Source organism: Eublepharis macularius, chromosome 10 (genome assembly GCF_028583425.1).
Source record: "Eublepharis macularius isolate TG4126 chromosome 10, MPM_Emac_v1.0, whole genome shotgun sequence".
Lineage (NCBI taxonomy): Eukaryota > Metazoa > Chordata > Lepidosauria > Squamata > Eublepharidae > Eublepharis > Eublepharis macularius.
This window is the reverse complement of record NC_072799.1, coordinates 37,933,837-37,945,893: the sequence shown is the minus strand read 5'-3', so window position 1 is coordinate 37,945,893 and position 12,057 is coordinate 37,933,837. Positions and strand designations below refer to the sequence as shown.

General features: G+C 40.0%; 1 protein-coding gene across 1 annotated transcript in view; it reads right to left on the bottom strand.

Annotated features, from left to right (window-relative positions):
• Nucleotides 1-8,865, bottom strand: part of MYOZ2 (myozenin 2) — a 32,730-nt gene extending 23,865 nt beyond the window's left edge. Inside the window, exons 1-2 of the mRNA XM_054990220.1 lie at nucleotides 8,736-8,865; nucleotides 8,034-8,135 (exon numbers count right to left, since the gene is read on the bottom strand). Of these exons, the coding sequence (XP_054846195.1) occupies nucleotides 8,034-8,109 (76 nt within the window). The 5' untranslated portion in view covers nucleotides 8,110-8,135; nucleotides 8,736-8,865. The remainder of the gene's footprint in view (nucleotides 1-8,033; nucleotides 8,136-8,735) is intronic.
• Nucleotides 8,866-12,057: the final 3,192 nt, after the last annotated feature.

Below are 12,057 nucleotides of genomic sequence, written 5' to 3'. Positions count from 1 at the left end.
TGTAATTATATGATTCTAATTCCAATAAAAATTTTATTAAAAAAAAAAGTTTTGATGGGAAATGTAGGCAGCTTGGAGGAATGTTGAACAAGTGACGGTTGAAAAGTCCATCAGACAGCAGTCGGAGAGCCAAGCTGCAAGACCAGGATGCCTACATTTCCCATCAAAACTTGAGGGAACCGGACAAGTGTCCACCCAGTGCCATTTGTCACTTGTAGCTTGGCCCTCAGAAGAAGGCTTCTAAGACCTTGCAGCCTCATCAGCTGAGTGGCACTGAAGAGAGAATGTGTGAAGTCACAGCAAAAACAGGGATAATAATACTAATATTTGATTTATATACCACCCTTCAGGACAACTTAACACCCACTCAGAGCGGTTTACAAAGTATGTTGTTATTATCCCCACAACAACCACCCTGACAGGTGGATAGGCTGAGAGACCTCTGAAACTGACCCAAGGTCACCCAGCTAGCTTCAAGTGGCGGAGTCAGGAATCAAACCCAGTTCTCCAAATTAAAATCCTTTCGCTCTTAACCACTACACCAAACTGGCACAATAACAGTTCATGCAAGAGGACAAAACTCCTGAGGGAACATGAAAGATTTTCTGTAATCTTTTTAGGCTTGTTGCTGTAGCTGATGAGGAAGAAACTGATCACCCACTCAAGGCAGTCTAGGCAGGGATCAGCAAATGGAGATGGATGTGGGTGGCAGCTACACCTACCAGGCCACAGGTTCAAGTAACATCCAGATGGAAGGCAGGGCTGGAGGACTGCCATCTGAATATAGAGTACCCCTCTGACACCACTGCTCTTATAGCGGATCCAGAAAAATATTTTCTTCAGCTTTCCTTTTTGAAATACGTGTTTCTAACAGAAAATGTGTAAATTAAACTTTTAAATATATTGAAATCCATTTAAGAATATAAGAAGAGCCCTGCTGGATCAGACCAGTGGTCCATCTAGTGTAGCATCCTGTTTCACACAGTGGCCAACCAGTTGCCCTGAAGGGACAACAAACAGGGAACGGAGGCCAAAGCCTTCCCCTAATGTTGCCTCTCAGCACTGGTATTCAGAAGTTTGGTGGTAATGGAGAGTGCCCTCAAGTCAGAGTTGACTTATGGCAACCCCTGTTGGAGTTTTCATGGCAAGAGACGAGCAGAGGTGGTTTGCCATTGCCTGCCTCTTCCACGTTGGCCTTTGTTGGAAGTCTCCCATCCAATTACTAACCAAGGCTGACCCTGCTTAGCTTCTGAGATCTGACAAGATCAGGCTCACCTGGTCTATCCAAGTCAGGCCGTTCAGAGGTTTACTGCTGCTGAATGTGGGCAACATGTTGATTTGTGTACTTATGCATAATTTTCTCATCCAGTATTATTGTCAAGACCTGCCTTGACAATTATGATCCACTTATGTCAATTCAGACCAGAAATATTTTAATATTTTAAAAAGGCCCTTTGACTCATGTTTGACTCTGCTGCTTAAAGCTTTTATCTTAATAAATCAGGATGCTATTTGTTCAGACAGTCTTCTCATAATACATGTTGCATGCTAACAAAGACTAAATGTTTGGGCTTGATCAATCCCTCAAACACATGCTTTGTACATCCTTTCTGTGGCAAAACTTTAATTGGTCCTCTCATATTTCAAGTGAGGATCCAAGCCACTTGGTGTATCTAAGCAGCTACCCCGAAATGTCAAGTGTAAGATTCACTGTGGTCCTCTGTCATATTAAAACACAGTTGTACTGTCTGCTCTAATTAATCTGTGTATAGAGCTTGCCTGATGTTAGCCAAGTGCAAAGGGGGATGAGTAGGAAAAAAATGCTGCCAACAAGACAACAATCATATAGGTAATCTAAAATATAATTGAATACTACTACTAATTTCAGTAAGCTATGGATTATGTTTCCCAAGCAGAAATTGAACAAATTAATCAGTTTATCGATTGAGTTGATCTGTGCTCTTTTCTAATCTTTGATCTTTCTCTATGCCAGTTTAAAAGGAAAGGTAATTGACTATGAAATATTATTTTCAATGTTCAACAGCCACCTATCATGCTAATATTTCTGCTTTGTTTAAGCTTATGATTCAGACTTATACATATTAGTAAAGGCATTCTTAAACTGGAAAAGTTCTCTTCTCCTCAAAAATCTCTTGACACACTTCAATCAATTTGTGCACAAAGATATTATTTGAAAATCAGAGCAATTCTACAGTGGTTTAATTTTATATATCTTGTTTATGGTCCTCAAAATGTGGAGCCTGCCATTCTTATTCTAATAATTGTTTTTTTTTCTCAAAATGAAAACTATATACATTCGGTTGGATCCAAAGTTTCCAGGTTTGCCAGCTCCAGGTTGGGAAATTCCTGGAGATTTGGGGGGGGGGGGGGTGGAGCCTGGAGACAGTGGCAATTGGGGAAGGGAGGGACCTCAGCAGGGTATAATGCCATAGAGCCCACCCTCCAAGCCGCCATTTTTTCCAGGGGATGTATGTGGCCTGGAGGTTAGCTGTAATTCCGAGAGCTCTCCAGCCACCTCCTGAAGTTTGGCAACTCTAAAAGTTTCTGTTCTACTAAACGGTGAGTCCCTTTTCAACCAACAATGCAAGACGACTTCCTTCAGCAGAAGTGGGTTCTGCTGGAAGAAGGCTGTTTGCATCAGGGGAAAGCTGCACCATCAGCAGAATGGAAACTTTGGTTCCAATCCAATATTTACTGCAAAGTTTTTATAGAGCTTAGATCCAAAATAATTTTGGCTTCTCTCCCCTCATCTAAATTCCTACAGATTTCAAAACCATTTGGAACATGTGTCCTATATTATGGATCTCATTATTCATACCACTGGAAATGAAGAATACCACAGAGTTTCTTCAGAAGTAAGTTCCACCAAGCTCAATGACACTGACCCTTTCCATGTAACATTTTGGCCAGAATGATGAATGTCTGTGTGTGGGAGGGAGCAGCATCACAACACCACATTCTGGCAATAGTTTGTGCCTGTTCACTTGAAGGTATATAAAGACTAGGGTTGCCAGCCCCCAATGGCCCAGTGCCCCTGCTGTTGCTCAGTTGGCTGGCAGGGGAAGAAAGGAGGGGACTTACTAGCTCACAGCAGACTCTTCCAGGTGACACCATGATGTTGCTGGCAATGCAATGATGTAACTTCCTTTAAACTTGGAAATGACATCATCACATTGCCAGGTAAAGTCTTGATATTTAGGCAAAGAACATATAGTTTTTGCCCAAATATAGAGTGGTTCTGGTGTGAACAGGTAAGAATCCTCCCGGCCACCTGCTTTCTCCCTTGCCCTCAACAGTTAGCAACCTGGCAACCCTGGTAAATACTCTATTTGTATATTAAGTGTCCTCTTTGAGGTCTGAAGAAGGGAGCTCTGACTCTTAAAACCTTACAATCTGAAAATGTTGTTGGTCTATGAGGTGTCACTGGATTCAAGGTTCCTTCCTTATTATGTGGATAAAGGTTTCTTATCATATGGAGAAAGACCTATGTACATATACATGGACCCATTAATACCTACAAGTGAATGTACAAATTGAAAACTGAGCTTGCTTCTCTGATGCTACTTTTCGTTATGTTTATTTAGTCTCCCCAGAATTATGAAAAGGGCTACTTATTTTCTAGAAAGCATGCTTAGTTTTGTAGGTCTAAATATTATCAGTGAGTCTGAGATTAACAATTCTTGGAGGATGGGTAGATGCAAAGAAGCATTTGGAGCTCCAAATGCTCATGCTTACCAATATAGATCTATAAATCTCTTAAGTAAGTATAACATTAATTGCTAGTGGAAAAAAATCTTATAAATAGCATGACCACATTTATGGCATTGTTACTATAATGAAGTCACCCTCAAATATAACAGCAACCATCCCTCCCTAGATGTCAGCAATACAGCAGTGCCTGGATGGGACCCTAATAATCTTGGGTATCTACTATAATGTTTGCATTAACTAATATTACTCATATAAGAACAGAGTAGAAGGTTTATAAGCAGAGACTACAAGGAAAGGGTATCCCATTTCTCCCACCTTTGTTTCTTCACCTCTCCTCCCACCCCTTTTCTTACACAGTCTTTCCTTCTCCTACCCCCTTCTTTCATACAGTGTCTCACTTTCTCCTTACTTCTAAATCATCCTTCCCCCTTCCTGCTTGGTCATCAGGCCAGTAACTTACTAGGTAGCCCACCTGCCAATAGCACTTCTGCTGCAGCTTACTCCTTCCTTTGCTGACCTGTTTGCCTGTATGTCTTACATAGTGAGGGGAGCAATAGTTCCAATTTCTCCTCCTCCATTTGCAGAGAAGTAGTGGGTCTGGCTTTGAAGGTGGGATGGTGGTAATTCCCATTCCACCCCCCACTTGAAGTGCTGTCACAATGGCGTGAGCCACTGCAGTGAGCCACTCTTTTTCCTCCCACCAGCCAGAAGAGAAGTGGCAGGGCTGGCTTTGGTGGCCTCTCCCCTTTGGTGAGTCTTCCAGAATCTCAGTTTGAAACTCTGACCACTGCACTGACTTTCATATGGTGGCTGCTGAACAGCAAAAAGCAGCTGGGCTCTGGTGAGTCATGCTGCTGATGGGCCTGGCCCCAGTGAGTCCTTCCACAAAAGCCAAAACAGCTCCAGAATGGGCCCCTGTCCCCTTGATGTGGTTCTCTAACAACAGCCACTGAGGGCATCTAATTCTTAAAGCTACAGAAGCTCCTTCTATCATTTTTAAATTTCAGATTTTCCTGCAAATCTGGGGCTTTCCTCACATTTGTAGAAAGATCTGCCTTGACTGTCCAGGGCACAGATCACTAGATTTAAGTATCCACAGATGGTCCCCACTAAGAATTAGATATATCGATATTCTCCTCACTGATAGATTAATTTTGCAATAGATTTCTGTAGATCTGATACAATTTCCATTGTATCAGATCTCCATTTAGTGTAGTCTCACCGAACAGAAATATCTACCTATTTACAAGGGGAAATGAGCACAAATAAATACATTGGAAAAATAATTATATAGTGGGGGAGTCAGGTTGGGAAGGAAATTGAACCTAACTTTCCACAAAGCCTGTGGAAGAAGTCAGTGACTGGCAGCTTTGGTCCCTGTGAGATGATGATGGGGTGGCCAGAGAATGCGGCCTTTGACAGGAAGAAGCCAGCTAGCAGATGCTTGACGTGTAGTTTTGGCAGGCCTTTAGCCTCATTATAATAATATATTATGTCTGGCTCCTGGGTACAATACTAGGATTTAGATATAGCTAAGTTGAAAGGCATTGGCCAGGGTGAATTTGACATAGGTGAGATTCTTTAATATAAAGAATCCACGTTTTGATTAAACGGCAAGATGAAAATTTTCCTGATGACAGAACAACAGAACAAGATTTTCCTAATATTTTTTTTAAATGCTGTTTTGATTAAACAAATAGAGTACGGAGTGGTTTATGAAGATATATTTGTATCTTAATGAAGTTCGATCTGTTCTGCCTCTCATTTCAAAATCATATGTTTGAGAAAGTAAATCAGTAGTGAAGAACAACACATGCTTTTAAAAAAATACACAGCAGAGGACTGGAATATGTTTTCTTTTGTTATATTTGTTATATGCTGTACACTGAAATACTTGTATAGGGCAATAATGGGCTATAATGACCCTTAATGACCATAATGTTTAATACAATTAACACAATAGAACTACGGCAGCAATCATTAGCACATTATGGGGTAAGTCCCATTGAACTACAATGGGATTTACTTGAGTATACATGCTTCAGTTGTATTGCACATATGCATAACCAGATACTGTCACAATAAGCCAATTGATATCTCAAATTTTTTAAATCATAGTTCTGACCATAATTTACTCAACTGAAAAATAGTATGCTCAATGGTAGGGAAGTGCTATAAGTACTACATTTGTGAATGATAAGGCGACAAAAATGTACCTATCTGCCTTCAGTTTGCAAACATGAGAAGACACCTGAATTTGATTAGAATGTGCAAATTCATGGCATCTGGCAGAATAGAAACTGACAATGAGCACTTGGTTCATTCTGAATCATTATCAGTTTGGAATTCTGTTCCCAGTCCATATGTGGCACTAGTCAGGGTTTGAAAATACAAAGGACTGCTATGCCATGACTATATTCCACTTGGGTTTTTAAAAAGTTGGCATGGAGTGGAACTATTATCTCTCAAAGGGATCATCTTAACTTGAAACAGATCTAGGATAAGAAATCAACAGTGAATCACAAGCAGCCTTTAGCAAACTTTTACACAGCAGGAAAAAGAAAAGGCGCTACCTGAAAACGAGTCAACACTTCACAGAAAGAGAGAAATGGGCATTGGCTAGATTGGCTAAACAGGCAGATAGTTGGATTGTTCCCAGTTTCCCATGTTTTCTTGCAGGGTCCGTGGTACAATAGTAAGTAAATTATCATGGGATTCCTAATTTCAAAATATACCATTCTTTCAGGAAACAGATGACACAGACAGAGCACCTCCTTTTCATACAGAAATTCCCATTTCCAGTCCTCTGCAATCTCCTGTTAAAGACAGCAGGTGCTGGAAAGCATCTTTCTCTACCCTATTACCCTGGAAACTCAGGGCCAATCAGAACAGACAATACTCTTGGTCTAAATGGATCAATTGTCTGACAGGGTAAAAGACAACTTCATATGTACCCATTTATTAGACTTTGCACTTATATTGTAGTAATTACAGAGAGGTATCCATGTCAGCCTGCTGCAACAAAAATAAACAGGAGTCTTATGACACCTTAAAAACCAATACAATTTTGTCCTAAAACAAACTTTTATGGGGCTAGAATATCTGAATATCTGAAGAAGCAAGCACTTGTCCTTGAAAGCTTGTTCTGGAATAACATTTTTTTAGTCTATGGTGCCTGCAAGATTTCTGTTTATTTTCAAACAATCCTTCTCTCTAAACACCAGTGTTTTCAGAAATTTCAGAGTATACACCTTAAAATGGGAGGAGCTGTCTCTTTTGAAGCAGATGGATGGGAAGGTAAGGGTCTGACTCTCTACAGAGAATCTCACTCCCTTATCAAGTAATAATTAAAAGGATTCTTTAGGAAAATCACCACAGCTAAACCAGTAGAACTGATGAAAAAATTAACGTTTTTATACGGCTGCATTTCCAGAAGAATAAATCCAAACGCTAAGGGACTGGATAGTGGCGCCTGTTAGAATTATGGGTATCTATATACATATATATCTATATACATGTATGTGAATGTGTATACAATTCTCAATATTTAGGGGTTTCAGAAGTTAGTGTAAAGTTTTATAATTTAGGGGAAGAGAAGATGGAAGGCCTAACTTGTTTTCTGGACTCTAGAGACAATAAATATCCTCAGCAGTCCTGTCTTCAATGAAGGCTCAGTTTATAGTTCTTTGTGAAAGAAGTTATTGATGTTGTAACCTGTATAGTAAGCTAAATTTCACCTGCTTCCTGTGGAAATTTTGATAAGCCAAACAATTTTTTTTTCAGGATTCTGTTCCAAAAATGGCAAAAAAGTTGAAAATTCTTAAAAGAGATTAGTTGGGAATTACATCTTGAATCATTACTACAGCCAGCTTTGAATGGGCTGAGGTGAAGAATGAGAGGCAGTTAACATATTATATGAACATATTATAGATATGAATTTTAAAAGCTACTTCTACAGTGGTATAGACATTTTCTGTTTATGAACAGTTCTGTAGTAAGGAATGTAGACATATTAAGCCCCCTCCCCAATAATATTCTGAAAGTCAATCCCAGGCAGAATGTACATCAGCTGTTAGATTACTTCATTCCTCCACAGCAGTTGTTCATCTGAAAATAGCTTTCAAATGAAAAGAGGCAACTACAAAAGGATTAGTTACCATAGGCAGCATGATAGCCCATGAGATTATTTATGGCAGCACACCCAGAAGGAAAGCTTCAAGAGCATTAATGCGGTAAGATTAAAAAGAAAGGTTAGAGAGTGATGCTGGACATACAGTCATAACAGGGATTTAACTATATACCATTTCTCTGGATTTCCTTCATGATGGCAAATGCTTGCTGCTTCCTCTCCTTGACCAAGTCCGAGTGCGACAGCATTGTGGTTTTCTGAGGTGATTTTTTTACTAGAGAGGAAGAAAAAGTCACATTTTAACATTGTTGAGTGCTGCCTTGCATTTTAATTTGAGTAATTGGTTCAGAGTAGCATTTAATTCTTATTTGCAAGTGCTGTATCTTTACCTTTAGATACTAGCCATAATTTCTTGCCTGGAGATGATGGGCAGTATGGTCCATTAAGACTGCATATGAAGCCCAGGGGAGCAAAAGATTGCATTAAACAAACTCTGTGATAAGGTGGGCTGGGCCTTCTTATTCCTGCTCACCTTTGCTTGTTTTGGTAGACTCCTTGTGCTACCAAATTATATTTTAAAAAGAGAAATTACTTATCTGTGGTTGAGTTCAAAATAATTTTTTCTTAAACCTTCCTTTGCAGTCTTTAAAACACAAAACCTGTTGAGCGATGCCTGTAAAAAGCTGCTAAAAATGGAATAAAGCCTTTGGATTATCATTTGTTAATAAGCACTGAGCTAAATCAACAGAGAACCATCTTGTTTGAAACATCTGCAATATGTTGCTATGGTAAGTTGTTCATTGGTTGTTGTGAGCTTAAAAGTTGCAAGCTCATAGGACAGTCAATGTAATTATTAAGGAAACAATACACTTACCTTATTGTTTTCTGGAGAACAATGATCCTGATGCTCTGGGTGAAGTGTGTGGAGATCGTTATGAACAGGAATGACCTGCCCGGACCTGGATGGTTACTATGCTTGTTCTTGGGTCTGCATGATGCCTAGTACCAAGACAAACTGGGGACTGACCCTCTCCAAAAAGATTGGCATCTAGCTGACATAAAGTAGCTATTAATAGGAGCAAACACTCCAGTCACTCATATCTTCCTGGCGAAAGAAGAGAACATAAAACATTCAGCTGCACGAACCACAAAAGACTGTCTCTGTTTGTTGCAATGCTTCTTCCTTCTTCTGCAGTTCAGCTCATCATCACCTTTGAGAACACCATGTTATCATCTCCATATCCATGTTAAACTAGGAGAAAGCAATTTTAAAATATGAATGGCAAAAGACTATATTAGGATTTGAATGTACTAATCTTTTATTGAAAGATAAAACCATGCTTCTATAGCGGTGGGTAGCTAAAGTCAGTATCAGTATTAGTATTTAAAATTCTTCGAGACATCTATGCTGAAAAAAATAATTCTACAGGGAGAGGGGATGACAGCCTAGGTGGGAAAAAAGCCTAACATCCCCAGTCATTTGTCTGGCAATATGGGAGAAAAGCAGGGTAACAATATTTAAATAAATAGTGTTATTTTTCAGATTACTATCATGGAGCTAAATACAAACTACTGGAATGCCAGTCATAACATTCCACCATGTTTTAGCCCCTGCTAAACAAATATATACTTCTGAACAAATTGTTGTACAGTGGCTTTAGCACTCAAGAAGTCGTTTGAGAGGGGTGGGCATTGGAGGTCCTTTTTACTTGACAATATCCTGGATAATATATTTGATACTTGATACTTCTTAATGAGTTGCTCCCGAAAAATAAAGGTAAATAGATAGTCAAAGATATAAAGCAGCCAGGGCCCACCTCTTATGTAACTAAAATAGTTTTAGAGAAGTTTCCCAAATCAGCCAGTTAGTTCCACTGTCACAAAGTAATATCTTGATGTTCGATAGCTTGATGATCTTCCTGAAGATCACACATCAGCTATGTAACTGGTCCTGTTACTCCACATTTTTCTAGAGTAACTGGCCAGGCCCTCTTACCACTGAAAAAGCAGAGATCTCAAAACAAGCCCCCTTTTTGTTCAATCATGAAATTGGTCCATTACCTTTACATTCAAATAGACCAGAATGCAGTGATATCTAAGCTAGAGATGGTCACGAAATGAGAAAAACCTGAAATGAGCGTTTCGTGTTTCGTCGCAGTCCACAAATCACGAATCACTTTCATGAAATTGTCTCATTTCATGAAATGATTTGTTAGTTTTGTGATTCGTCAGAACCCAGGGCACTTCAATGGCCCCTTCATACCCAGAGATGCCAAATTCGCAGGGAAACTTCAGCAGGCTCTCCTCTACCCACTCTCACCCAACAAACCAGCAAGAACTAAATGCTCTAAATAAAAATATAAGCAAAGAAAATTAAAGGGGAAAAAAGGTAGGCCTCAGTCAAGCTAGGCCCCAGAGCCAGGCAATGCCCTGAGACTGGGGTTGGGTGGAGGAAAGAAGGCACCCTCATCCAATGACCTTCCCAGCAAGGCCAAAAGCTGAAAATAAGAATGAGGCTTTTCAGTCTCTTTTAAAACAGCAGCAAATCCAGCCAAAAGTTCCCAATTCCACTCTCTCACTCCAAATCCCAGCAACAGGTCCTCCCTCTCCCTCTGTCTACTGGAACTGAAAAGCACGAGGCAGAGAGCTGTGTCTTATATAAGAAATGCTCACATAAAGCAGAACAGGAGGTCTCTGGTTGGCAGTCAGATCTGCCTAACATGGTTTGGAGGGATGAAATTGGTGTTCCTGTGACTACAGAAGGCCTATCTCCTCAGTTGCCTAGGGGATTAACCCTCCTGCTCCTTGCTGTATAGGGCAGAATGGAAGCTCTCCAGTTGGCAGGGAGAGCTACCTATCAAGGTTATGTGGGCTAAGATTGGGGTTTCCAATGGCAACAAAAGGTCTGCAGACATTCTGGGACTATGTTTCCTAGGGAATTAATGGATTGGTGCCAGCCTGTCTGGTATCATGAATCATTCACGAATCGAACAAATCGGCTCAAAAAGTCGTGAATTTCATGAAAACTGTGGCCCCACAAAACGCATTTCGCAAAACACAAAATGGCCCAATTCATCACAAAATTTGATTCGTATTTTGATTTGTGCCCATGTCTAATCTAAGCTACTGGTAGTTGTAATACAAGGAGGGCATTTATTTATTATTATTTAATATTTATTTTGGCATCCTACATAACTTCAGTGAACTTAAATTGTAGTAACTGACCAGAATTGCACTGACTGCTTCCTTCTTTGCATTTTGTAGATTCATTTTAAAATACAATCGTTGTGTTGAATTTGATTGGCAATGACACACCTAGGGACAGTCTTGGTAGCTGAACTACAATTATAGAACTTCCTTCCACATCTGATCCTGAGACTTTTGGGTGGTAGGGCTTGTTTTCCAGTAATGCATGTTAAAAAGGTATTTATTGTTTATTTTAGTTCACTTAGGCATGACTCATATGATATCCATTAGTAAACCATGATATATTGCTATTTAAATGAGTCTTGAAAGACCTACATGTTGGCTTGTATGAAATCTGCTTCTACACCCTTCTCCTTTCACAAGTGGCAAGATAATTAGTTACTTCAGTATTCATGGTAAACCATAAATTGCCCTTATCTCTGACCCAGCTGACTTCGATTTGTGCTTTGGACACCACAGCACCATTATAATAAAGGACTAAGTATAATGTCTAATTGCTGGAGCAGTAGTTTACTGTGCAATCTGTCAGCAGGGGTGATATGATCACTGTAGTGAGTGAACCACTGACAATAGCCTGGCTGCCACATTTTTAACCAATTGAAGTTTCTGGATGTAAGACCAGTTTCAAAGACAGCTCCACACAAAGCACATTTCAGTAATCCAATCCGGATGTAAGAGCATGGATCACTGCGGCCAGATTACATGCCACAGCTGGCATATCAGCCAAAGCTGATAAAAGGCATTATGTGCCATGGAAGACAACTGAGCCTCCAACAGTAGACCAGGATCTAGCAGCGCTCACAAGTTATGAACCTGTTCCTATGGGGAAACTCCAGGGCAAGCTGAAAACAGAGAAAGACTAATGTCTTCGTGTTCTGCTTGTAAACTGAAGCATCTGACCAGCCAGAGTTTCAAACAGTGTGATAGAGTTTTGGTCTGAGCCATTTGCCCCCCTAGAAAGGTCATGCACCATCTCCCCATGAACATTT